The sequence below is a fragment of the Bison bison genome, unplaced genomic scaffold (genome assembly GCF_000754665.1).
Source record: "Bison bison bison isolate TAMUID 2011002044 unplaced genomic scaffold, Bison_UMD1.0 scf7180017864518, whole genome shotgun sequence".
NCBI lineage: Eukaryota > Metazoa > Chordata > Mammalia > Artiodactyla > Bovidae > Bison > Bison bison.
Genome location: NW_011495071.1, coordinates 14162938 through 14190666, shown reverse-complemented (window position 1 = coordinate 14190666; position 27729 = coordinate 14162938). Strand labels below are relative to the sequence as shown.

The 27729-nt window shown below is 36.4% G+C and overlaps 1 protein-coding gene across 1 annotated transcript in view; it reads right to left on the bottom strand.

The window, feature by feature from the left end:
- Positions 1-27729, bottom strand: part of PIK3C2A (phosphatidylinositol-4-phosphate 3-kinase, catalytic subunit type 2 alpha) — a 107040-nt gene that overhangs the window by 30487 nt on the left and 48824 nt on the right. The window contains exons 3-13 of the mRNA XM_010830530.1: positions 26800-26903; positions 21774-21931; positions 19674-19794; positions 18944-19055; positions 17718-17797; positions 17522-17585; positions 9521-9664; positions 7835-7883; positions 7544-7754; positions 4935-5057; positions 3707-3874 (exon numbers count right to left, since the gene is read on the bottom strand). Coding sequence (XP_010828832.1) covers positions 3707-3874; positions 4935-5057; positions 7544-7754; positions 7835-7883; positions 9521-9664; positions 17522-17585; positions 17718-17797; positions 18944-19055; positions 19674-19794; positions 21774-21931; positions 26800-26903 — 1334 coding nt within the window. The remainder of the gene's footprint in view (positions 1-3706; positions 3875-4934; positions 5058-7543; positions 7755-7834; positions 7884-9520; positions 9665-17521; positions 17586-17717; positions 17798-18943; positions 19056-19673; positions 19795-21773; positions 21932-26799; positions 26904-27729) is intronic.

The following is a 27729-nucleotide window of genomic DNA, read 5'->3' as shown; positions in this document are numbered from 1 at the left end:
CTGAAACTCCAATACTTTGGCCACATCATGCAAAGAGTTGACTCACTGGAAAAGACCCTGATGCTGGGAAGGATTGGGGGTAGGAGCAGAAGGGGAAGACAGAGGATGAGATGGCTGGATGGCATCACCAACTCGATGGACATGAGTTTGGGTGAACTCCGGGAGTTGGTTATGGACAGGGAGGCCTGGCGTGCCGCGGTTAATGAGGTTGCGGAGAGTTGGACACGACTAAGCGACTGAATTGAAGTGACTTAAATCAGTGTCAACCAAGAATGCTTTTGACTCCACTAGATATTTGGCAATGTCTCAAGACTTTTTGGTTGGCAACTAGGGTGTACCACTGACATTTAGAGGGCAGAAGTCAAAGGTACTGCCAAACATCCTACGATGCACAGGACAATCTCCCACAGCAAAGAATCATTTGGCTCAAAATGTCAACAGTGCCAAGACTGAGATTTCCTGGCCTAAATCTATTATTTCAGTACGGATTGCAACCTCAGATATGTAGACACCACCACCCTTATGGCAGAAAGTGAAGAGGAACTGAAGAGCCTCTTGATGAAAGTGAAAGAGGAGAGTGAAAAAGCTGGCTTAAAACTCAACGTTCAAAAACTAAGATCATGGCATCCACTCCCATCATTTTATGGCAAAAAGATGGGCCAACAATGCAAACAGTGACACAATTTATTTTCTGGGGCTCCAGAATCACTGCAGATGGTGACTGCAGCCATGAAATTAAAAGACACTTGCTCCTTGGAAGAAAACCTAAAACAAACCTAAACAGCGTACTAAAAAGCAGAAATATTACTTTGCCGGCAAAAGTCCATCTAGTCAAAGCTACGGTTTTTCCATTAGTCATGTATGGATGTGAGAATTGGACCATTAAGGCTGAGCTCCAAAGAATTGATGCCTTTGAACTGTAGTGTTGGAAAAGACTCTTGATAGTTCCTTGGACTGCAAGGAAATCAACCCTGAATATTCACTGGAAGGACCAATTCTGAAGGTGAAGCTCCAATACTTCTGGACCACCAGATGCGAAGAGCCAATTCAATTAGAAAAGACCCTGATGCTGGCAAAGATTGAAGGCAGGAGGAGAAGGAGACGACAGAGTATGAGATGCTTAGATGGCATCTCTGATTCAATGGACATGAGTTTGAACAAGCTCCAGGAGATGAAGGACAGGGAAGCCTGGCATGCTACAGTCCATAGGGTCGCAGAGAGTCGAACATAACTGAGCGACTGATAACAACAGAAATTGCAAAATTCTGATATTCTGTCATTCTTTCTGCATCTATTAGCTGAAATTTTTCTACAAAGAACCTTCTCACATCAATTATTTGGTAATCCTGAGATTCAACTATAAAGGAACAGCAGGTTAAACGCTTGATTCCATTTATTTAAAAATGAGTTAAGAACTCATTTGTTGCTGAGGTTGACTGAAATGCCTGTAAATCATTTGGCTCTTATAATAACTTCATCAGGCTGTATGCAGGTTGTAGCTTAAACATAATTAATTTTAAAAGAATTTCAAGACCAGGATTTCTGATCATTATATTATAGCACATGAGCACAACTAAATCATTAACACAGATTCTCTCTATGTATTTATATATAAAGTCATCTCCCTTCTTAATTTCTGAGCATTTTTTGAATGTTAAATCCTAACATTATCTAGACTGACTACACAGCTTGGCAAACTCTCAAGCTTAATGACATCAGTTCATTCTTTTAAACCGTTGAGCACTGGATGCATGTAAACTATTTAATTGTCTAACAAAAGTCAACTGCCCTTCCCTTTACTCTTTTGAATCTTGAAAGAAGGTCATTAATTCAATAAAAACACTTATTAATAAGCAAATAAAATGGCAAAAAGTGATAATACTCCTTGAATGAAGCAGACTCTTGTTGCTTTCAAGTGCACGAAGGTTTTCAAAACTGACTCATTTAGACACAATTACATTTGATTTTCTCACATTAACTATACCTGACACTTATTTATCAAAGACGACTGAGAACACAATCCCCCTCCTTTATGTGGCCAATATTCTGTTTTAGAGTAGTTATGGACTGTATTTAGCAAGGAGTTCTAAATATGTATCATTAATAGCAATCTCTTAACTGCTCTTCTCTAGTGTTTGTCAGTTCAGAATTATGTCAGGTGTCAAATAAAATTGGAGCCCAATGAAAGGTATATAATTAAAAAATCTTACATGGCCTTCTCACATATAGGGGGAGAGACAAAAGAAAAAAATATATGAAAAATGCTATATTTAAGTACATGGGAAAATAATATTTTTTAATCATTTTATTGTAGGTTAAAGTGAAAGTCACTCAGTTGTGTCCGACTCTTTGTGACCGCATGAACTATAGAGTCCATGGAACTCTCCAGGCCAGAATACTGGAGTGGGTAGCCTTTCCTTTTTCCAGAGTATCTTCCCAACCCAGGGATCGAACCCAGGTCTCCCTCCTGCACTACAGGCAGATTCTTTACCAACTGAGCCACAAGGGAAGCCCAAGAAAACTGGAGTGGGTAGTCTATCCCTTCTCCAGTGGATCTTCCAGCAGTTCTTGTAAGTTAAATAGATCAATTATTAAATCATTTCCCAAAATGGTTTCAAAGATGGATTTTAAATCAAAACAAGTATCATGGTATCAAATAAATCTGAGAATGGCAATATAGGTTAATGTTGAGAATACAGACCCTGAGGCCACATTCCCTAGATTCAAACTCAGTTCTACCATTTATTAACTAAGTGCCCAAGGGCAAACCACTTTGATTTCCCCCTCTGTAAAAAGGGATAATAATACCTACCTTCATAAGGTTGTTCTGAGGTATATAAGGCTATGTATACAGCATTCAAACTAATAGCTTGCATAGAGTACATGCTATGTGTTTGTTATTACAGTAATATTATTATTAAACACAGCAGCTTGACTGCAGAACTTAAGACACTCCAATATGATAATGTCCATTATCACTCTCCAAAATGTTATCATGTTCTATATCAAGCATCCCAAACTTAGTCAATGATTTTTCTTTTCATTTAAGAAGACACTTCATGGTCTCAAGGAACATATTACTACTTATAACATAATCAAAACAGTCAGCTGAAAAGCCAGGTAGATTATACTATCCCAAAGGCTATTAGTAGACACAAAGCTCAAAAGGAATGTCTTTTACCTTAAGGATCAGCAAGTTTTGCATACATGTGGGACTTTTGAAGATTAAAGGCCAGGGGCCCATAACAGTAAGGGGAGATCAGTCAGGTAAAGAGAAGGGAATAATATGCAGCTGTACACTCAAACAGGAGGATGGGGAAAGGATGAGAAGATGGAAAATGGAGTTTTGTTGTTTTAATCAAAGGAACGTCTAAGACCATGAATATTATGTCAATAATATAATGCTTTTCATAAATGACAATTAAAGAATGAATTAAAAAAAAAGAATGAATTGGCTGCTGCTTTTCTTCTGGAACAGTGACCAGCGAAGAATCCTTTGAAAACCCATATAGATATGTTCAAATGACACCAGAACAACTTTGGTTTTCTCTGTATCTCTGAAATGACCTCTTTTAATCACACCGGGAAACGGTGACAACTCATTATCTCATCATGAATGTCAGTTTTCTTCATTCCATTCTCTGGCCAATACTGATACTGCAGGGGTGTTCACAGTAACTCACCAGTACAACTCAGCAACACTTACCGTTTAAAGTCAAAAAGAGGTAAAGAAACTTTGCCCAAAGCTTCTGGCCCTTTTCTCTGCTTATTAGAATCAGGGGAACTTCCACTGCTCTGATTTAAAATTCCAAAAAGAGTAAGGTGAAGAAGTGATTCTAACGGCAATTGTGATATCTGGATGGGAAAAATGATTCTATGGGGGGGAAATGTATTAATAGAAAAAACAAATTAGATTGAATAAGAAGTTTAACCCTTTAACGAAACTGACAATTTTAGGTATTTTATTTGACTCTTCAAATAATCTTTAATTCTGAGTAAAATTTATGTAAGTAAGTAGCAAGCTTGGTTAACAAATACTAAAAGATCTTAAATAAATTTCACTAAAATTTCAAACATATAACATTTCTCTCTTCAAAAATTTGTTAATCCTTTAAGACTTGCAATGTCAATTTTTAGGCAAGATAACCATCATCTTTATTTCTTTTAGGAAAAGCTAGATGAATGTTCATGAGTGTTTCTGACTCTAGATGTTTGTGTGCACATACATGCACAGACAGACATATATGTTTACTGGTGCTTTTTTTTTTAAATAAGATCTGAAAGGACACATGAGGTCAAGAGTGGTCACTCTGAGGAGTCATGAGACAGTTAAGTGCTGGAAGTAAAATGACATTTTTCACCCTATATGCATTTTTACATTATTTGACTGTTTACACAAACATGTGCTACTTTTGTAATTAAAAAAAAGAAAACTAGGAAACTATTTAATAAATGCAGAATAAAGTTTTGCAATTGCCTATTTGCCTAAATAATGAAAGCATTCCCTTAGTTCAAAGATAATATTTTAAAAATATTAACAGTTCAAAATATCATCTTATACATGGATTGAAAATAATTTTTAAAATCTGTTAACCAAGAACTACGCTTCCTAGATACATTGTCACAGAATAAATACTAAACTAAAGCAATATTATAAAACACCATAATTACACATGACTTTAACTAGACAAAGGCTAGGAAGAATTGATGGCATGGTTCTGTAATTTAACAATATGAATATTCAAGAGTATTTCAGATTTTAAATAAGAGCTTCAGTCCATTCTATAAAATCGTATCTAGAAGAATCTTTAAGGTATCAGTAAGAATCTAATTTTAATGGAAATTGTAATTAAAAATGAAAGCTGGAAGCATACATGGAAAAAGGTAAAGAACAGGACATACTGAAAGAATAAAAAGCCAAAAGTCTCACTTACAGTTCATCCCATTTAATAAGATAGAAGAAATTCTTATAAGTGCCAACCTTCTTTGATTGAATAGGTTTAAAAAGATCCTTTCCATTGTAAGTCAGGGAACATACCAAGTAGTATTTTTCATAACTGAGAAAATAAAAGGGTTTAATTTAATTTTTATTTGATAAACACAAATGAGTTAACTAACCAAGTATATATATATATATTTGCCATTAGCCATTCTTCCCTAAGTGACTATTATCTGAAATAATTTGGTTACTATATCAGTGAATTTTTGGAAAAACATCTAAAATTTAACTATTGCAAATCCTACAAAAATAGAGGCAGAGCAGAGGGAATACAGAAGGGAACATATATTCCTAGGTGTCAGTCTAAAGGAACCATATTGATACCAACTGGAGAATTTATCTCAATTTGGTAACAGTTAGTTACCAGCATTAAATTTTAGTTAAATGACACTGAATAATTCCTCATTTCTAGGTATATTCATTCTAGGAAGTAACAGTATAAGCATTTATGTTCCCTAGGTGCCATTTTCCTTTGGTGAGCCACTGAAGTAGAGTCCGTTTACCATATTAATGGTGCATGGGCCTGAGCTACACTGAGCTGATCTTCCTGATTAGGAGGGCTCCATCCATGGGGAGAAGGAAATGGCAACCCACTCCAGTATTCGCCTGGAGAATCCCAGGGACAGAGGAGCCTGGTGGGCTGCCGTCTGTGGGTCGCATAGAGTCGGACACGACTGACACGACTTAGCAGCAGCAGCACCATCCATAGGGACAGATGCTACTGTAATCTTTCATGGGAAGGCAATGATTTAGTCCCTAACTGCCACAATTACAGACCTGGGTAATATATAGTCAGGCAATCTTGTAGGGAGTTTCGGGTTCAATAAAACTGTATTCTACTAGTATTCTAACTTACTGCTAGGCTTACCCATTAAACATTTTGTTCGTCCATTTTGTTCATACAATCTGTTTATCATTCAAAATATATTTCAAATCTAATCTCACTGGTTCACATAGCTATCTGATTGCTTTTTTCAACCTCTTTTAAAATCAGCATTGTACTGGGAGTTCCCTGGTGGCCTAGTAGTTTCAAATACAGGCTTTCATTACCACTGCCTAGTAGTTTCAAATACGGGCTTTCATTACCACTGCCTGGTCTGGGAACTGAGTTCCCAAAAGCTGTACAGCACAGGGGGGAAAAAAAAAATTTCATTTTAATTATCACTGCATTGTCTTCTGCTGAGTATTTGTTCTCATTAGTGTCCCTAAATTTGTGTATATACATGTTTTTGTATGAAGAATGTGGATAATATTATCCCTGTAACTATTTAAAAGAATGAAATACCTTAAGACAGCAATAGTACCCATCAAAATGCAAGTTCCAAGAGGGCAAAGATTTTTCGCTGCCTTTTAACTGCTGAGTCCCTAGTACAAAGAACACTGCCCACAGATGGTATTCAGTAAATATTTACTGACTGAATTAATATACCATTTTCAAGTCATATAATATAGTATCTAATGTTCAGTTTATGTTCTAAAGCAGAATTTACATTTGATATCTCATAACTAGGCTGGTAGTAGTAGCAGTAGTAATCATGTACGGATGTGAGAATTGGACCATAAAGGCTGAGTGCTGAAGAACTGATGCCTTTGAATTATGGTGCCGGAGAAGACTCTTGAGGGTCCCTTGGACAGCAAGGAGATCAAACCAGTCAATCCTAAAGGAAATTAACCCTGAATATTCATTGGAAGGACTAATGTTGAAGCTGAAGCTCCAATATTTTGGCCATCAGGTGCAAAGAGCTGACTCACTGGAAAAAACCCTGATGCTGGCAAAGACTGAAGGCAAAAGGAGGAGAGGGCGGCAGAGGATGAGATGATTAGATAGTGTCATTGACTCGATGGACATGAATCTGAGAAAACTCCAGGAGATACTGAAGGATAAGGAAGCCTAACATGCTGCAGTCCATGCAGTCGAGAAGAGTCAGAGATAACTTAGCAACTGAACAACAGCAACAACTTGTCTTTATTTTATAGCATTAAACTATTATAAAAATTATTTCAAAAAAAAAATTATTTCATTAAATATATCCAATTTGGACTTTTCAGTTTATACTAGTCATTTCCAGATAAGCTGAAGGTGGTAAACTTTTTGGTACTGACAAAAAAAAAAAAAAAAATCAAAAAAGAAAAACCCATATTAAAAATTCAACAAAAGAAACATGCCCTTGTAGACTTCAAAGTCTAACAAGAGTAAACTGTAAAAACTACTAAAGAGGAAAAATAAATGTGCTAAAAAAGTCTAGTCCCACTACCCTGGTTCTAAAGGCAAGCCAGAAACAGCAGTCATAAATTAACTAATTTATTAACATTTGCCCTTGTTAGTTTAAATATATTTTCCTGCTTTTTCTGCATGTAGTGAGAGTGATAATAATATTTACTAACAGCATCAAACATCTTTGTAATTCTTAGGAAAAACACAAAGGTATTTGGTGGATCAAGTATCCATTTAAAGACCAAGGTAACAGTGGATGCTGATGTTTTACAAGGTTATATTAGCCTCCAGGTAAAGTTGTACATATCTTCTTCTAAATAGCTACTTACTTTGATACCCAGTTACTTGAAATACCATGAGCAGCAAAAATTGTAAACTGGAGCTGTTCTGTTGTAGTCCATGCTTCCTTAATGTTCCCGTTACTTTGGGCACAATCTACAGAACCTCTACCAGAATTTGCATGGAGTCTGAGAAGATCATAAATTGCCGCAGTTAACTGGTCCATGCTTACTTGAAAAGGATTTTCAGGATTCAGTGAGCCTAGATTTAAAGAAATTGTTAATATAATTCTCTGTAAAAGCAACAATTACTCCTAAAATGTAAGGAACTTAAATACATACCCCTACTTGAACTCCTGTTAATGTCTCCTCCTCCAGACAGTGAAGTTGCCTGCTTACACACATACAGATTAGTCAGAAAATCACCCATGATGGAATATAAAATGTTTACTTTTAATTTCAATACACTTATTAAACTCTATATCAAAGAAATCCTTCACTGGAGAAACTTTCCAAGTGTCTGAAGAATTAATAAAACAATAAAAAAGAATGCAAAAAGAAAGTGAATGTCCCAAACCAAATAAAAAGATACTTTCAATATCAAGAAAACCATGCAATAAATGAAAAGTACTGCAAAATAAACTCAGCAAAATCTGCCTCATCAAATCATTTTTTGGTAATTAATATTTGAAACTCAAATGTGCTAAATATATTAATACAGTATTTTATTTTCCATTACTTGCTCTATGATTAGCATAAGCATATCCTTAAAGAAACTAGAAATCCACTTATTACCATTTCGTGTCTCAAAAAAGCCCTTATAATTATTTGAACTGAGTTTATCTCCTACTCTCTGCTCATTTATCCAGCAAATGAATATAATGAATAGAAGCCTCAGACAGCATTAGGACCATGGCATTTATTTTTTTTTTAAAGAAATACTTATTTATTTATTTGCCTGCATCAGGTCTTAGTTTCAGCATGCAGGATCTTTGTTGCAACATGTGGCATCTTTTGTTGCAACACATGGACTCTCTAAAGTTGTGTCACATGGGTTCCAGAGCACCTGGGCTCAGTAGCTGTGGCTGGCAGGCTTAGCTGCTCCACAGCATGTGGGATCTTAGTTCCCCAACCAGGGACTGAACCTATGTCCCCTGAATTGCAGGACTGATTCTTTAACCACTGGACCATTGGGGAAATCCCAGACCATGGCATTTTATTGCCTCCAAATGATTTCAGATGTTTTTTAATTTCTAAAAAACAAGCACATAATAAGAACAAACTAACAAAACACGAGAGACTCAAATTTCTGTATACCATATGGATAGGGTCTTTGAGACAATAAATGGATTGAGTTATTTCCCAGACATTTGTTGAAGAACATACCATCAACATAACTTTTCCTTTCTTGAAAGTTATCATGTCTTGTGATCCTTCTTTCATCCTTCCAATCAGAGCTATGAACATCCCTCTGAAGAGTTAATTAAATCCCAGTGGAAAATACCACAGGGAGGACTTTTACTAAATACAACAGTATGATATCAAGTGAGGGCTCCTAATCTGGTTGCTTCTGAGGCAATTTAAGTCACTATTACAGAGACTTCTGGGTCTTTCCAATAGGAAGGAGGTTTACTCCAAAGCAGAACTTCCCCATTGACAACCATGGACATTTGCATCCAGAGGGAGAAATGTTAGCTATTAATATCCAGCTCCTTCAAGGGCAGTATTACCTTAAAATCTTCGACCAACTCATTTTTGCCAGAGTTTCTCCTCTACACACAAAAAGTTCAGCTGGATATCCATTTATTCAATGTCAACTCTCACAAAATTCTTCAAGGCAGTCCATCTCCTCTTGGAAATTCCCTCACCTTACCAAATAAGTGACCAAATCAGCTCAAAAGTAAAAGCTAGAGTTAAAATGGTAACATTTTGTCTAGCAGAAGCAAAAATTTCCCAGTTTAAATGACAGATGCTCACTTATGTACATATTTGCATGTGATAAAATGCTAACGACTAAAAAATACTCACTTCAGCACTTCTACTCCTTGGAAGATTTACTGCTCTCTTCAGCTTCTTTACCGATTCTGTAATGGCAAGAGTCTCCACGCCATCTAAAGCACCACAGATTTTTCTTACAGCTTTAATTACTTGATCTACTGCTCTGTGCTGATTCTTTAAAAATAAAAAGTAATATAAACATAAATATGTGGAATTTTAAGGATCAATTTTAGGGATGAGGGAAAAAGCAAACATTTTAGATGTGCCTAAGAACAGGTATCCTTTACGCTTTTATGATGAAAAAGAAAAGAAACAAGATAGCTTTTCAATTACATAATTTACTTTGTTTTCACCCCCTGCCCCCACCAGGGATCCCACACCCCTACAGTGGAAGCACTGAGTCTTAACCACTGAACTGTCAGGGAAGTGCCAATTACATACTTTACTTTGAAGTAGGAAAAAGCAGGCCTGGTTAATTTTCACTTTGCCTGATATAATTATTCACATGCAAATCCCTTTTAATTTCTTATTAGAGTCAGGAGCGAAAGTAATAAGTTACTAACAAATTCTGAAATCATTAAAAAACTTGAGTCATCTTTTTAATTTTCATTTGGGAATAATTTCCACACTAAAAACACACTAAAAACTATTCTCGCTCTCCTGCATAATTTTGGTATCAAAAACCAGAGACAAAAAAAAAAAAAAAAACCCACACACAGACCAATTAACTTGTGACCAATCTCTAATAAGACTGGTCACAAATAACACAGGGCAACAGTTACTAAAAGTGAGCCAACTTTTCAGCGACATTTAAATCTATACAACATTCACTTTCTAAGTTTTATATGATGAAAACACTTGTGAGCACAATCCTTCCTTACTATTCAACCACAGTCCTTTCTACCGTGAATCTAAAGTACATGAACAAATACATTATAAAATAACTTACATGATGAGGATGATTTAAAAATACTTCTTCACTACCCCATCACTGTTTTAGAGTACATCTCATTAAGACACATTTTTATATAATGAATTAATTCATAAAATATTTATGCCAAACTTAAATGCCAAGTACTGCTAGAAAGGACTGAAACTCAGTACTGTACAATCCCTTAAAAATTTAAAATTTTCCAGCTTTGAGGTTTGGCTACACCCAATGTTCTCTTTGTGTGCATGCTTAAATGAAACCACCTCATTTTCTCAAACACCTAATTACCTTGCAGTCCTCAGATCCTGAAGGCTTCCATTTTTGCTTGCTCGTGCTTCTGCTTTCTTTTATTCTTCCACTTTCATGCAAAAACCTCTGAGGCTCATATCATTCTCCTATACTATTCTCCACCACTTTTATGTGGCAGTTATCAATTTATTGTGTGCCAATTCCAAATCTACCCTTTGCTCTACTTTGTAGTTCTAGAACTAGACCTTATAAACAATCCTCCTTGCCAGCTAGCACAATGTTAGGTGTTGTGACTAGAGAGCAGTGAAAGGACACTCAAAGGCAAGAGCAGCAGGAAAATATTTTCATCAGGGTTCCAGTCCTCCGTTTTAAAATTCAGTGTGGAAGCCCAGTGGTCCTCAAAGATCAGCTCCAGCTGCACCCTCAGGCCACGCTCTTCCCATCTGAGAGCACTAACAAGTTTCTTTGCTATAGGCAACACAGCCATACCCATTTCAAAGAGGCTGAATTTCAGCCTGGGGTTGGGGAAGAGGCTCTGCCATAAATCCTCAAAGTTCCTTCACTTTCCACTGTTCCTCAACCTGTACTTGATGACTGCTTCTTTGCACCTGGCACCTGTTACTTCTGGACCTCTTAGAGCAAGGCTGGCATTGTTTTAAGACCTGAGAACAAATGTTTTAGGTTTTGTAGGCCAGTCTGTCACAATTCAACTCGGCATGAAAACAGACATAGGTAATATATAAATTGAGGCCCTGGTGGCTCAGACAGTAAAACATCTGCCTACAATATGGGAGACCTGGGTTCAATTCCTGGGTTGGGAAGATCTCCTGGAGAAGGAAATGGCAACTCACTCTAGTATTCTTGCCTGGAAAATCCCATGGACTGAGGAGCCTGGTAGGCTACAGTCCATGGGGTCACAAAGAGTTGGACACAACTGAGTGACTTCACTTTCACTTTCTAATATATAAATTAGTGAGCATGGCTGTGTTCCAATAAAACTTTATTTACAAAACTGGATTAATGGCCAGATTTTGCATTAATATGCAACTCCTGCTTTAGCCCTCTTTTATCCCTTATAGTAATTAACTACCTTTTACTAATTAACAATTCTTTAAGTTTCCCTGTTCAAAAATCTACTATAGTTTCTGTTGCCTGACTTGGCCTGTGACTGACTGATCTGCCTTGCTACTGGCATGTATTACCTCTACTAGCTGCCTTATTTTTGCTCTGGACATTTATCTGACTTTCTATCCTATACCCTAAAAGAAGCCTCAGTTAACTGTTCACGTGGCAAATTCACAACATTTTCAACCCCCAAACTGTGTGCCCTATCAGAATCTTAACAGTATCATATTCTGATCACAGTCTCCTTTGCTTCCAGCCCACACACTCTCATTCTGACCAAACCTATTTTCCGAGCTCGGAGACTTCTCTACTTCTTCTACCAGGCAGCACGTACATCTACAGAATAGCTCACAATCCTAAAGATCCAATCATCTCAGATTTCAGCCAGCATCTGCATGCCACTTAACATTTACAAGCCCTTGGTCAGCTTTATTTTCTATTTCCCTTAGAGTATGAAGCTAAACCATTATTCCTTACCTCAAAACATCTAGCTTCATTTTAGTGAAATAAATTAACATCTTATCCCTAGAAAACTAAGACAAGGAGGAATCAAAACTTTTGCAACTTCCTGATCTCTCCCATAAACCTGCCTAAAGAGAAATTAAAACATACATCTACACAGACTTACACATGAATGTTTATAGCAACATTATGCATATTAATCAAAAACTGCAAATAGGGGCTTCTCTGGTAGTACAGTGGATAAGAATCTGCCTGCCAATGCAGGGGACACGAGTTCATCTTCCTGGTCCAGGAAGATTCCATATGCCACAGAGCAACTAAGCCAGCGTGCCACAGCTACTGAAGCCCATGTGCTTAGATCCTGTACCCCAAAACAAGAGAAGCCACTGCAATGAGAAGCCCAAGCACCAGAACTAGAGAGTAGCCCCCACTCACCACGACTAGAGAAAGCCCAAGCAAAGCAACCAGAAATTAAATAAACAGTTTTAAAAAATAAAAGCAAAAAGTACAAACAGTTAAAAATGTCAGTTACTTGGTGACTAGATAAATAAAACATGGTACAGCCAAACAACAGAAGGGTTCAGCAATAAAACAAAACAATGGATACACACTATATGAACAAAGCTTAAGACAGTATGGTAGGTATAAAACAGTTAGCTAGTGGGAAGCTGCTGTATAACACAGGAGTTTGGCTCGGTGCTCCGTGATGACCTAGATGGGTAGGATGGAACGGGAAAGGAGGCTCATGAGGAAGACGATATATGTATACTTTCAGCTGATTCACATTGTTGTACAGCAGAAACTAACACAACATTATAAAGCAATTATCCTCCAATTAAAAAAAAACACTATGATATGTAAAAGAAATCAGATATAAAGGATTACACAGGGTATGATTCCATTTACAGGAAATCTCCATTAAAGGGAAATCTATTGAGATAGGAACCAGGTTAGTAGTTGTCTGGGGCTGAGGATGGGAATGGGAGAATGAGTGGAAAGTAGCACATGGAAACTTATGTTCTAAAACACCACTGTAATGACAATTATACAACTCTATCTTGAGAGTCCCCTGGACTGCAAGGAGGTCCAACCAGTACATCCTAAAGGAGATCAGTCCTGGGTGTTCACTGGAAGGACTGATGCTAAAGCTGAAACTCCAATACTTTGGCCACCTCATGTAAAGAGTTGACTCATTGGAAAAGACCCTGATGCTGGGAGGGATTCGGGGCAGGAGGTGAAGGGGACGACAGAGGATAAGATGGCTGGATGGCATCACCGACTCGATGGACGTAAGTTTGAGTGAACTCTGGCAATTGATGATGCAGGGAGGCCTGGCGTGCTGCGATTCATGGGGTCGCAAAGAGTCGGACAAGACTGAGCAACTGAACTGAACTGAACTGATTCATCTGCTAAAATAATCATTGAATTGTACACATTAAATGGATAAATTTTATGATCCATAAATTGTATCTCAATAAAGCAATACAAAATATGGGGAATAGATATGATAGAGAGTTGCTATTTCCCATTAGATGGTCAGTGAAGAGCTCTCTTATTAGACATCAGAGCACAGACCCTAAGGAACTGAAAGAATAAGTTACCCAAGTATCTGGAGAAACAGCATTAAAAGAAGGAACAAGTACAAGGGTCCCAGTTGGGAAGCATACCTGCAGGTCAATTAGAACAAAGGAAGAAAGGGGTAGAAAGGACTTTCCTGGTGGTCCAGAGGCTAAGACATCACGCTCCAAAGCAGGGATGCAGGGGGTCTAGGTTCATTTCCTGCGAGGGAACTAGATCCTGCCTGCCTCAACTAAAAAACATGCAATATGCTGCAACTAAGATCTGGTGCAGTCAAATAAATAAAATATATTTTTAAAAAAGCACTATTCCAGGTGACGCAGCTTTGATCCCTGGGTTGGGAAGATCCCCTGGAGGAGGAAATGGCAACCCCATTCCAGTTTAAAAAAGAAAAAGGAAAAGAAAACACACACACACACACATTTAAAGAAAGGGGTAGGTAGGAAGCCATCAGAGAGAGCTCAGAATGTGTAGGGCTTTGAAATCATAATTAAGATTTAAATTTCACTGAGATGGTAAACAGGATATTAAACAAAATAGTGGCATGGTTTAATACTCTTAAGGGTTTATAAATTTGATTAATCTTTTCAAACAACCATTTTTTGGCTTTGATTTTCTCTCATTTTACATTTGCTTTCTGTGCTCATATTCATTTTTAAAAATAATTTTTTTTTATTTTGGAACAATTTTAGATTTACAAGAATAGTACAGAGAGTTCTCATTCAACATTAAAGGAAACTGGTTAAGTAACTTCTTATATAACCATGTTAAATTTGTCAAAACTAAGACATTAATACTCACTACATTATTATTACCTAAACTGCAGACTTTATTCAGATTATACCAGTGTTTCCAAATGTATTTCTCCTCTTCCATGATATAATCCAGGATACCACACTGCATTTAGTGATTTGTTTTTAAAATATAATTTTGATTGCCTATTGAAGACAGGCTATAGAAGGACAGGTAGAAGTTGGAAGACCAGTAGGCAATCACTGTTAACTCTTGTAGTTGACTAGGAGTATAGCCCTGGTAGTGGAGAGAGTTGTCACATTCTGAATGTATTTCTGAGGTAAAGTTGACAGAAATGGAACTGCATGTGAGATGTGAATTATCTTTTTCTTGGGAAATCAAAAATGACTCCAAAGTTTTGGCCTGAGCAAATGGAAGGACAGAGCGGCCATTTTATTAAGAAGGGGAAGACTGACGAATAGATATAAAGGGTAGAATAAAAACATGGTTTTATACATCTTAAATCAGAGATGTTAGACATTTATATAAAAAGTTAAGTATCAGACATCTGAATCTGAAGTGATGATCAACCTAGGTAGGGGATTTAAGTGTTAGTTGCTCAGTTGTGTCTGACTCTTTGCGATCCCATGGATCGTAGCCTGCCAGGTCCCTCTGTCCATGGGATTCTCCAGCCAAGAGTACTGGAGAGGGAGATGATCCTTCCTCCAGGGGATCTTCCCAACCCAGGGATCAAACCCAGGTCTCCTGCATTCTAGGTGGATTCTTTACGTCTGAGCCACTAGGGAAGCCCCTAGGGTAATCCTGAAAGATGATGCTGTGCAAGTGCTGCACTCGATATCCCAGCAAATCTGGAAAACACAGCAGTGGCCACAGCACTGGAAAAGGTCAGTTTTCATTTCAATCCCAAAGAAAGGCAATGCCAAAGAATGCTCAAACTACTGCACAATTGCACTCATCTCACACTACCTCTCACTAAAGGCAACTCCAAACTTCCAACATGCTCAGGTAGAAAATTCTGAAGTTACTCATCTCTCTCTCTCATGTTCCACATCCAATCTATTGGTAAATCTTCCTAGCATTAACTTTTCATCACTTTTACTATCACTCTGGTCTAAGCCATCATTCTCTCTCCTCACTGATTTGTTTCTACTCTTGCCCCTCTCCTCATTCTAGTCTAGCCTGGCAGACCTTCTATATACCAGGCATACCCTTTCCCCAGATAACCAGGTAGCTTCTTCCTCTCTTCTCTGGTAATTTACTCAAATTCATTTTCTCAATGAGCCCTTCTCTGATTATCTTATTTGAAATTGCAACATTACCCTCCCCCCTTTATTTTTCTCTAACAGCACTTACCACCTGATATATACCTTGCCAGTTTATTACTAAACTTCTGTTTCCTCTAACTAGAATGTAAATTCTCTAAAGGGCAAGGATTACAGTTTCTTTTATCCACTGTTATATGCTCAACACCTGCAACAGTGACTTGAGAGAGAATTCAGTAAATATCTATTAAATAAATTGACATAATTATATACTGATAAAAAATATATACTAGTAGCTAGAAATCTGGAAGTCATCCTACACTATTTCTTCACTTATATCTCATTATCTATCAAAATCTAACCAATTTTATCTCCTAAATATCGTTAATCAGTCCCTTCTCTTTACTGTCACCATACTCATTATATATTACCTGCTGTTGTTGTTTAGTCACTAAGTCATGTCCAGCTCTTTCATGACCCCACGGACTATAGCCCACCAGGCTCCTGTGTCCATAGGATGTCTCAGGCAAGAATAGTGGAGTGGGTTGCCATTTCCTTCTCCAGTGGATCTTCCTGACCCAGGGACTGAATCGACATCTCCTGCATTGGCAGGTGGACTCTTTACCACTGAGCCACCAGGGAAGCCTGTCTTTTACCTAGACCACTATAAAAAGTCTTGCCTAAGTAGTCTCCCTGAGACCAATCCTGGCAACCCTAAATTTAACTTCCTTTAGGCAGAGGGACTTCAAAGATCAAGATTAAACAAGTCAACTACTCTATCCCACTCTACCTCCTACCCTCAGCTTAAAACACCTTAAATAACAACTTAAATGATTACAGAAGGGGTCAGCAAACATTTCCTATAAAATGAAAATAGTAACTTGTTTAGGCTTTGCAGGGCAAACTACTCAACTTTAGTATTAGAGCACAGATGCAGTCATAGAAAACATGTAAACAAATGGATGTGGCTGTGCCCCCGCCAAATTTTTATTTACAAGAATTGGAAGTGGACTATATATGGCCCCCTGATCTGGAGAATAAAGTAAAACATAATATGGATTACAGGGTGGTAATTTATATTGGCCTATCTCCAATGTCATCTTTCAATCTTCACCTCATACTCTGTATTAGATAAGTGCTTATACTTCCCCATATGTTTCACACCTATATACTTTTGTTCACATGCCCTTTCCAACTATCTTCTAGCTAACTCATACCATTTAAGACTTGGCAACAACCCTTCTTAGAGGCCTCTTCCTTGAACTCTCAAGTTGACTGGAAAAGTGCTCTTGTTTGATCTCTCAAAAAACCTCAATGCATACCCCTATTCTACATTTACTATATTGAAATTCTATTTAAGTCTCTGTTTAAGTTCCTGGTAAGTGGGGCTCAGGTCATTCATTTTCACAACCCCAGCACATCTAGCAAGCATTCAATAAATGCTTTTTGAATTGAACTGAAGGTTCCTCTTAGTAATAAAGCTGAAGTAACCCAAGTACTAAATTTCTATTAATATGTTGGATCAGAAAACAAGTTCTCAAATAGCAACATCAAGAATATAGTTTAAATAGTCCTTCTAAAATATTTAATCCAATTTCAACAATAGTATTTAAGAGAATACAGGGAAAAGAATCTTTAAACCATCATGCCAAAATATAAATTAGAACTTACTTCAATTTGAAGAGCCAACTCCACTTGATTGTGATACAAATCTAAAAGTTCTTCAACAGGATGTCTAAAATGAAGAACAGTTATTGTGGCTGAAAGATACTATATATAAGAATGATTGTTTTATTTACTAAAATAAATGCATTCACATCCAAAAGTAAAGTTTGAAAATCTGAAATTAATGTTTCAGATGCCACACCTCGTCATGACTTCTTTATAAGGTTTTTCTATTTGATGCAGGTGTTTGTTTAAATCCACAGGTGTTTCATCATCTTCCGCCTAAATAAACACATACAAACATTTATCAAATAATGAAATCCATTAGTCTTTCTGCTGCCAAGTTAAACAGGGTTAAGCATATGATAAACTCTTGAAAAGAAAGTGATTTTTCAGAACTGAGGCTTTAAATATTTATAATTGACTCAGAAAAGTGACTGTCTTCTAAAAAACCTGTTTTTTAAGTGGAAAAAACATAAATACTTTGAAGTCTATTTTCTGATATGTAAATTTTTCAAAGGAAAACCACTTCTGTTCTATTGAGAGAGAATGAAGAGTTAAAAACACTTTTAAAGATGGCTGACAGCCAAATGAAGGTGAGGTGGGAACCAGATGACAAGAGATCATCTAAATTTCTGCATTATATTTTCTAATGATAATCAAATTTCCTTCTACCTCACCCTCAATAAGTGAGGTTCTGGTCTTTTCAACGATAACCCTTACTATGCAAAGTACTCAAGAACATCACTCCTTAGGAAACTGAAAAGAAAAGTTACTAATGATATGATAAAATGTACTGAATTTTGTGAAACAGTTTTCACCCAAGTGAAATAAACTCTACTTAACGTAGGAGCAAAACTGAGGAAAATAAAGAAAAGAGAAAGCAGAAATGACAGATATTTTTCTTCCCCAAATTCTACCAAATGAAGAAAGATTATCTCTCTTTACATATTAAAATTCATCAAGAAATAAAATGGCCTAAATTCTTATATTCTATTTTGCTTTAACCTCAAAATAAAGTACTATACTTTTAGAACAGAGAATTAGTTTTCATGTGGTGAAAAATAATATATTTTCCTCAGTTTGGTGCAAATGTCAATATGTATCTTTTTCTCCCCCAATCCATATTTAGCATTCAAAATCTTTTTTCCTCAGTTCTCCTTGACTGATGCTGATGTTTTCATTGTGCAACTTGGGTAAAACTATTACAAGTCAAACTCTTATAAAACTTTGATTTTCACACATGCCTCCAGCTCTGAGTATTATGCTACCTAAACCTCCATGATTGAAAGTTTCCCCCCATCACTCACAGTTCCTCACTCACAGTCAAACCCAAATCTCTTAAAGAAGGTATAAACTGCAAACTGGCTGATTAACAATGTTATTCAGATTCAACCAAACGCAATTCAGTATAGGGTATACACTTACTGTTCGGGCCAGATTTTGACACATTGCGCTGAAGGTCAAAAGTTGCAGTTTAATCTCTGTGTCCCATTTTCGACAGTTTTGAATATGTTCATGACTTCCAAGACAATGATTACTGTTAAAATATATTAGTTATTCATCGACATTATTCTCCTCAAATTAGAAATAATAGAGAGTAAATATGAATTGTTTATGCATCAGAAATTGAAGAGGATGACAAAGATTTTTACATCAAATATGAGCATTTAAATAGAGGAATAATTCTACATGAGAAGTGTTAAAGCAAAGAAGAAAGAAGATGAAGACAAAGAAGGGAAAAAGACAGGGACAGAGAATTTCTGGTAGGTTCAGAAAAAGATTCATATAATGATATTTTCAGGCAACTAAAAAGAAACCACAGCGAAACATTGTGGCTAAAGATATACTACATGCCACAAAAGGAAAATGGAGTTCATAATGAAGTAACTATTGCCTCTCTGCAGAAAGAAAAAAAATTAAATTCATCTGTCAACCAATTACCCACCATTCTTCCCATCTAAGACTATCAGCTTCTTAAGGGCAAGATCGTGTCAGATAATGCATATCTCAATATAAGTTAATTGACCCAATAAATCAATTCACTGGAACCCAATGTGGCTTTAGATTATAAATTTAACTTGAAAAATTTTTTAATCTAATCCATTAAAATGAAATTTCCAAAAATGTTGCTCAGTAATTAAATGAAAAAACTTACTTCTGTAGCACTTCCTCTTGACCACAAACTTTCAGAACATAGCTGCCAACATCTACTTGATTCAAGTCATCATGTACCCAACAAAGGGCTTGCATTATAATGATTTCTACAGTAGAACTCACTGTAAAAGAGTTAGTCATTATTTTCATTTTACTCATTTAACTCTAAGTATATACCTATTCAGACTATTTCTCACAGTCTAAAACAGTACTATATATGAAAAATATAATGCAGGACACATATACAATTTAAAATTTTCTAGTAGTCACATTGAAGAAAGTAAAAAGAAACAGAAGAAGCCATTTTCAATAATATGTTTTATTTAATATATTTAAAATGTCATTTCAATATATAGCAACTGGTATTTAAAATTTACTAATAGGATATCTTACATTCTCTTTTCAAACTAAGTCTTTGAAATCCAGTGTGTATTTTATACTTATAGAACATCTCAATTTATATTAGCCATATTTCAAGTAATCCCACATGTGGCTAGTGGTTATTGTATTAGACAGGGCAGATCTAAGCTAAGAAAGCCACCTCTGTTTTACAGCCTCCTCCAAAGAGGATAAGATTTAGCAGTTTCTAGCAAGCAATTGGAGAAGGCAATGGCAACCCACTCCAGTACTCTTGCCTGGAAAATCCCATGGACGGAGAAGCCTAGTAGGCTGCAGTCCATGGGGTCACTAAGAGTCGGGCACGACTGAGTGACTTCACTTTCACTTTTCACTTTCATGCATTGGAGAAGGAAATGGCAACCCACTCCAGTGTTCTTGCCTGGAGAATCCCAGGGACGGGGGAGCCTGGTGGGCTGCCGTATCTAGGGTCGCACAGAGTTGGACACGACTGAAGCGACTTAGCAGCAGCAGCAGCAAGCAATTATTTAAACCAAATTATAAGGAAAAAGAATCACCATTTTAAACAGCTGACATTTGCCTGGTAAATTTTCCAATAAAGAATAAAAATATAGCAAGTAGGACCTATTATTTAATTACCATACTTTGCAATAGCTGGATACCAAGATTACAAACCATTACAAGTAACCTATTTCTATACTTAGAGCTCTTATTTTAGAAGACAATGACTATATTCAAAATTCATGAAAATCAACAGCTTGACAGAAAAGGCCATAAAACCTCTAATACAATAGCTACATTTCTGAACACATTTATATGTATTGTAACAGTTACCATTTAAACACACAAAGCACTTCTACCATAATGTGGTTATATTTCTTAACAGAGATGTACATTATAAATGCGTACATTCATAGAGTCAAACAATAGGCATTTGATATATTTTTTAAATGAATCAAATCTTGATATATCAAGTAAAACTTTGATACAAATTAAAACACTATTCTCAAGGCTTATCAATGCTTACTTCAATCAAGAAGTTATGGACCATTATTTCCTTCAATTTTAGTACTAATTCTTACTCAATACTTCAATGATTCCCTAAATCAAAATTTAAGGGATGTTTAAAAAGAATAAGTCTTCTTTTAGAATATAAGGAATAAGAACATAATTAGCCTTTCTAGCTAATGCTTTCAGGTTTTGGCCAAGAGCCACTAATTAACCAAGATACTCAACACTTTTCAAAGAAATATGTAGCATAAAGGTAAACTTTCTCACTGCTGCTGCTGCTGCTAAGTCGCTTTAGTCGTGTCCGACTCTGTGCGACCCCATAGACAGCAGCCCACCAGGCTCTGCTGTCCCTGGGATTCTCTGGGCAAGATCACTGGAGTGGGTTGCCATTTCCTTCTCCAATGCATGAAAGTGAAAAGTGAAAGTGAAGTCACTCAGTCGTGTCCGACCCTCAGCAACCCCACGGACTGCAGCCTACCAGGCTTCTCCATCCATGGGGTTTTCCAGGCAAGAGTACTGGAGTGTGGTGTCCATACCAAAAAACTACCCATATGAATGCCAATTTCTGGAAAAGGATAACTAATGCATATTAAGTATTTTAACACACACACACACACACAAACACACACAACACACACACACACACACAAAACTAATGATAAACGAGTCACTTTATCAAAAGAATAACATTAACATAGAGCAAAACAAGATGGTTCGGGAACTATGAACCTACCATCACATGTGAAGGTAACTGGTAGCTGAAATCCTTCAATTTCAATGGAGACCTTCACGCTAGCATTTTCTCCACATATGTTTCTTTGTACTGTGACTGGACTTAACAAATAGCCCCGATTTGTACAGTGATTGGTATATGGAAAGTTGGTCTTCAATCTAGTCACAAAAAAAGAAGAAATTAAATTCTCTTTTGAAAGCTGCATTTGAGAACCCTGAATAAGGCTTTGCATGCTTACAGCCATTCAGTTCTGTGTTTTTGTCCAATTCTAGAGCAGCTCAGGAGAAATGCAATGAATGGACTCCTGTCTGCCTTTTAAATGAAAGGAATCCAAGAAAAGAGATTAAGTACTTCAACAGAATGCTACCAACATTAACCAAGCACACAATGGATACACAACATTAAACGAGTTTTTCTGTTTCTGATTTTTTGTTAAGCAGTATAATTTCACAAAATGATACGTTTTTAATGAACCATGATATAGGTGATAGCCCTAAACTGTAATTGCCAGAAGGATAGAAAATTTGTTGTCTTTTAAAAATCTTTTCTTCTGATGTCCTTTCTCTTACATATTGATTTTGGTTGTTTAGCATGATGGAAAAACATAGGCAATGGGTTTTTACTGTGCTATGAGGGCTTTATTCCCTCAAAGTGGATAAAACTAAAACTTAGGGAATGGCAGAAAATTGTCTGTGCAGTATTCTTGGTATTCACAGTAGCAAAATAGTTTAAATATATGAGCCAGGTGTACAGCTCATCTCCAGATAGCCCTTCTATTATCTGAAGACAAAGGAGGATTTGATGCCTCTTTAAACTTGTGGACTTCCTTTAACTGACTTTCTTCTGGAAGTTAGAGGACAAGTTCCAATCCTCACATCTTCTTTTCATAGGGCTGTAAATAGAATGAATGCTGTAAGTTTTATCTATTCACTTCCATGTAGAGATTAAAATAATCAAGTGATTGGAACAGAATAAAATAGTCTGAGTTGACAATAAGAAAGGTTCTGAAGAGGCAGCAAGTGTAAGTATTCATGCACAGCTTCTATAGTCAGTCTGCTAAGTCGCTTCAGTCGTGTCTGACTGTGCGACCCCATAGACGGCAGCCCACCAGGCTTCCCCGTCCCTGGGATTCTCCAGGCAAGAACACTGGAGTGGGTTGCCATTTCCTTCTCCAATGCATGAAAGGGAAAAGTGAAAGTGAAGTCGCTTGGTCGCGTCCAACTCCTAGCGATCCCATGGACTGTAGACCTCCAGGCTCCTCTGTCCATGGGATTCTCCAGGCGAGAGTACTGGAGTGGGGTGCCGTTGCCTTCTCCATTGTAACAGACTAGATAAAGTATTTTATGAACACTCTAAACCACACATTGTAGTTTGATGTTCTTAAGTAATTACCTACAAAGAGCATTTTTTAATACTAATTTTCATTTTCTTTAAACCATCCATTTTCCCCGTTCAGTCGCTAAATTGTGTCCAACTCTTTGCAACCCCATGGACTGCAGCACACCAGGCTTTCCTGTTCTTCACTGTCTCCTGGAGTTTACTCAAACTCATGTCCATTGAGTCGGTGATGCCATCCAACCATCTCATCCTCTGCTGCCCCCTTCTCCTCCTGCCCTCATTTTTCCCAGCATCAGCGTCTTTTTCAATGAAACAGCTGTTTGCATCAGGTGGTCAACATATTGGAGCTTTAATATCAGTCCTTCCAATGAATATTCAGGGTCCATTTCTCAATCATCACCAAAGCAACAGCTTTGTTTGCTTAATGTGGCTCTATAGCTCAGGAAATTAATTATCCTTATGCAAATACCAAAATCCTTTATGGTGTATTTCATACTATGTGCTATTAAGTTAAGGTTACATATAGACAGAGCCAAACCAGAAAGACAGAAGACATAAAAATGAGGGTTTTAAAAGGCAAATAAAAAAGTGAGGGTTTTCAATTGAATTGATATTACTTTATAAGAAAGTTGAGTCAGCATTATCTAGAATAAAATAAACTAAATGCAGAGGTGAAGTCCTTGATTCCTTGGGTTCAAGACACTTTTTAGATTATAAATATCAGATAGGAACCATAAATGAAGAAAGGAAACTAAAGGCTACTCAGAATGACAAGTGTAAAGTGTAATACTCATCTTGTCCTAGAAGACCAGAAATGAAGCATGAAAAATTTCCACTGGTATCTAATATTCCTCTCAGTACTTTCTCTGGAGACCTAAGTAACTGGTAGATACAGCAAGCTCTGTCAATTACGATGAGTGTGAAAGTCAAAAAAACAAGAAATAAAAACTTAAAAAATGCAATGTCCTGAATCAAAGTATTTCACAGAACTTTAAACTGAAAGCTACCCTGGAGATCACTAATCCAACTCCCTAATTTCACAGGAGCAAAAAAACAAGGCCTAGAACTGGCACTAAATTCTATTTATAGTAGGCTTAACTACAAACAAATACCATAATGACAATCTCACACTAATATCACAGCTGAATTAATATAATCATTTTAGGAGATTTCAAAAAAAATAGAGAGTTAACTAAGAGTATAAATACTTGTTTTTAAAATCTGCATATTGGAAAAAATAGAAAGTGCCATTAATTTCTTCAAGTGATATGTGACTCCAATCTCCAAGGTCAAGAGGGGAACAGAGAATTTTCTAAAACGTAACTTCAAAACACCTCTGCCTCTTAGTTCTGTGAAATATTTGTTACAATCCCACTCTAACAGAAATAACATTCTAATTCATCTGAGGTTTTAATATTCATAAGTCATTTGTGTTTGTGTGTGTGCATATGCATGTAAATAAAAAAGATCAGCTTAGTGGCAGAATTTATATAAATAACAATAAGATTCAAATGCAGGGAAAAAAAGGCAGATCACAGAAAGCCTAATTTCTCAACATGCAAAACTTAAATGCAATAGTCACTCAACACAGTCTAATAGGGCTTGTGTGGAGAGAAAATTAAAGAAACTGGATGAACATTTATCAGATTAATTTCAAACCATTAAAAGATTATTTCCAAATTCTTAACCACACACACATAATGGTATGTATATGTGGCATAAAGGCATGGGTAATTTCTGATACATGCAATTTGCATTCTAAGTCACCAAATGTCTATTTTAAATGTCTACTGAAAAATGTGAGTTTAAAAAATCCAGTTAAGAGTAACCTTTGCACAGGAAATAAACAGTGACTCTACTGATATTCTTCTTTCTCCCTTAAGGTATTCTGAAGAAAAAAGAACGCTGGTTAGAAAGTGATACATAGGAAAGAAAGAACTGTAATCAAACATTACCAATAGTCTAGAAAGTCTAGTTTAATATTAATAAGTCCCTTATAATAAAAATGATGAATACACTCAAAAATGATCTAGGAACTCCAAACTCTGCTTTGCTTAAACCACAATGGGAAAATACTGGATTCAAAATAAATCGCTCAGAAGCAATCTAAATGTCCATCAGAGGGATGGCTAAAGAAGATATGGTACATATATACAACAGAATATTACTCAGCCATTAATAAGAATGAAATAATGCCATTTGCAGCAACATGGATGGACGTCATACTGAGTGAAGTAAGTTAAAGGAGAAATATATGACATCCCTTATATGTGGAATCTAAAAAGAAACAATACAAATGAACTTAGGTACAAAACAGAAACAGACTCACAGACTGAGAATGAACTTATAGTTGCCAGAAGGGAAGGTTGAGAGGAAAGGATAGACTTTGGGATGGCCATGTACCCAGTGCTATATTTAAAATGGATAACCAACAAGGACCTACTGTACAGCCCATGGAACTCTGTTCAATGTTATGTGGCAGCCTGGATGGGAGGGGAGTTTGGGGGAGAATGTATATATATGGCAGAGTCCCTCTGCTGTTCATTTGAAACTATCACAACATTGTTTGTTAATTGGCTATACTCCAGTACAAAATAAAATTTTTTTTTTAAAAAGAATAAATCTTCCAGGAGTGACCTACTTTTCCTTCTTTTGATAACAGATCTCACCCTGTTGGCTGCAATGTTTGCTGTCCACTCTTTCCTTCCGTGGGATTTTTCTATCTGGTGCTGGCTGAAAGGACTCTTTCCTTTCCGCCAGCAAGACCACTGGAATACCAAGTCTAAGCTATCAGTGGCTTCAAAACCCCATCTGTAATAGAAGTAAACAAGCATGGTGAAAGGGCAGGGGGAGAAAAGGGAGGAAGCAAAGTCCAAAGAGAGGAGGCATCGACTACAGTGCGTGAGTCCCTGGGTCTTGCTGTCACTGAGCTCTGCCCCACCGTCCCTCTTCTATATGGGTTTATGAATCCATACATAACCTTTCTTGATTTATGCTAGTTTAAGACGGGTTTCTTGCACTCATAACAGAAGTGCTGACTAATATAGTAATGGGTTTCTTGCACTCATAACAGAAGTGCTGACTAATATAGTAATATACTGGAAAGAAAACACACTGAACGGAGGCAATGGAGACCTGGCTCTGTTTGTTACAGACTAGCCAAGTAACGTAAACTTTAGTAGGTAACTTCTCCAAGTCTCAGTTTCTTCATATACGAAGAACACTGGACACATTTAAGATTAAAAGAACATTTCAGAAAGGCAATTTTCTAACCTTCAGAAAATATGTTTGCTTCTCTAATCTTGCTTATTATAGCATTTTTTACATCTAAATAGGACAGTATTTTGAATGCTAGAAGGTTCACAGCAAAACTAAGTCTCCTTGTAACAACAAAAAAAGCCATTTTCTAATTCTAAAGAAACTTCTATATTTAAGCCGTATTTTCCCTCAGTAATACAGTATCAGAAGTCTACTGACTGACCTTAATTTTTCCTTCTAAACACTCAGAAACTTAACAGGTTCAAGTGTAGTTTGTGTTAACGTACCAATTAACTGTCTTGATGTTTTAGCGACAGAGAGAAAATATTTAAAAATTTTAGAATTATTAGCACTAGGCTGGTTTTGAAGTTAAATTTTTAAAACTTATTTAATAAGAATAACCTTTAATTTATAAAGAAAAATGTCTTACTTTGTAATGGACTGACAAAAAGCTGCTACTTCCTCATTCTGTACTTCAATTTCTTGTAGAAGAGAACTTTCAGTTGGCAAAGTACTGGTCCCATTTGGGTCTTTCTGTAATGAAAAAAATTTTTTATTTTAAAATAAAAGATCCCCAAAATGCTAAATAGCAAATAGCACAAACACATTTTTATGAAAATATGTACAAATATATGGAGGTTAAATAAACCATATCAGCAACAAAATTTTGAAGTATGGATTTCTATCCCTATAAAAGGAATGCCAACTGAGCCTTATTTTAAAGTTCATTGGTTTTACTTGTTCAAAAATAGACATAGGCTGTACTTAGTATTGGTCAGTAAGAACGGAATGCTAAATACATTTCTATTCAAAATCTTTCAGAAATGAATACTTCAGAAAGTCAACAGCTAAATGAAATCAAAGGACTACACTCTGTTTTATGAAAAGGAAGAGATCAAGCCCATTTGGAACCGGGACTCCTCTAATAAAGAATGAGTTTTAGGAGTGAGTGGGCATTTTCTATGTTAATAAACTGGTACAAACATCCTGACAATCTTTCAAAAGTTAAGTTTATGTCTGACCAAAATTTCTGTGATCAAATTTCTGATCAAAAACATTTAAGGACAAAAATTCACTACCTAAGCATAGTCAAACAGCAGAGTCCATTTAGAGGTGTTTTGACTTACTACATAAAAATACTTGATTTAGCACAAATTTCAAATGTAAATTTCCCTTAAAATTAGAATGGGAACATTCTCAACTTGAAATTGAGTGAAGGAGAACACCATGTATAAGTTTCAAGAGTTGTGGTGGATTTCTATAACCACAGCACACAAGGCTTTGTCAGATAATTAAACTGAAAATTCAGGGCAACAATTCCTTTATTAATTTACTGCTTTTAAAACATGGCAGAGCCTTT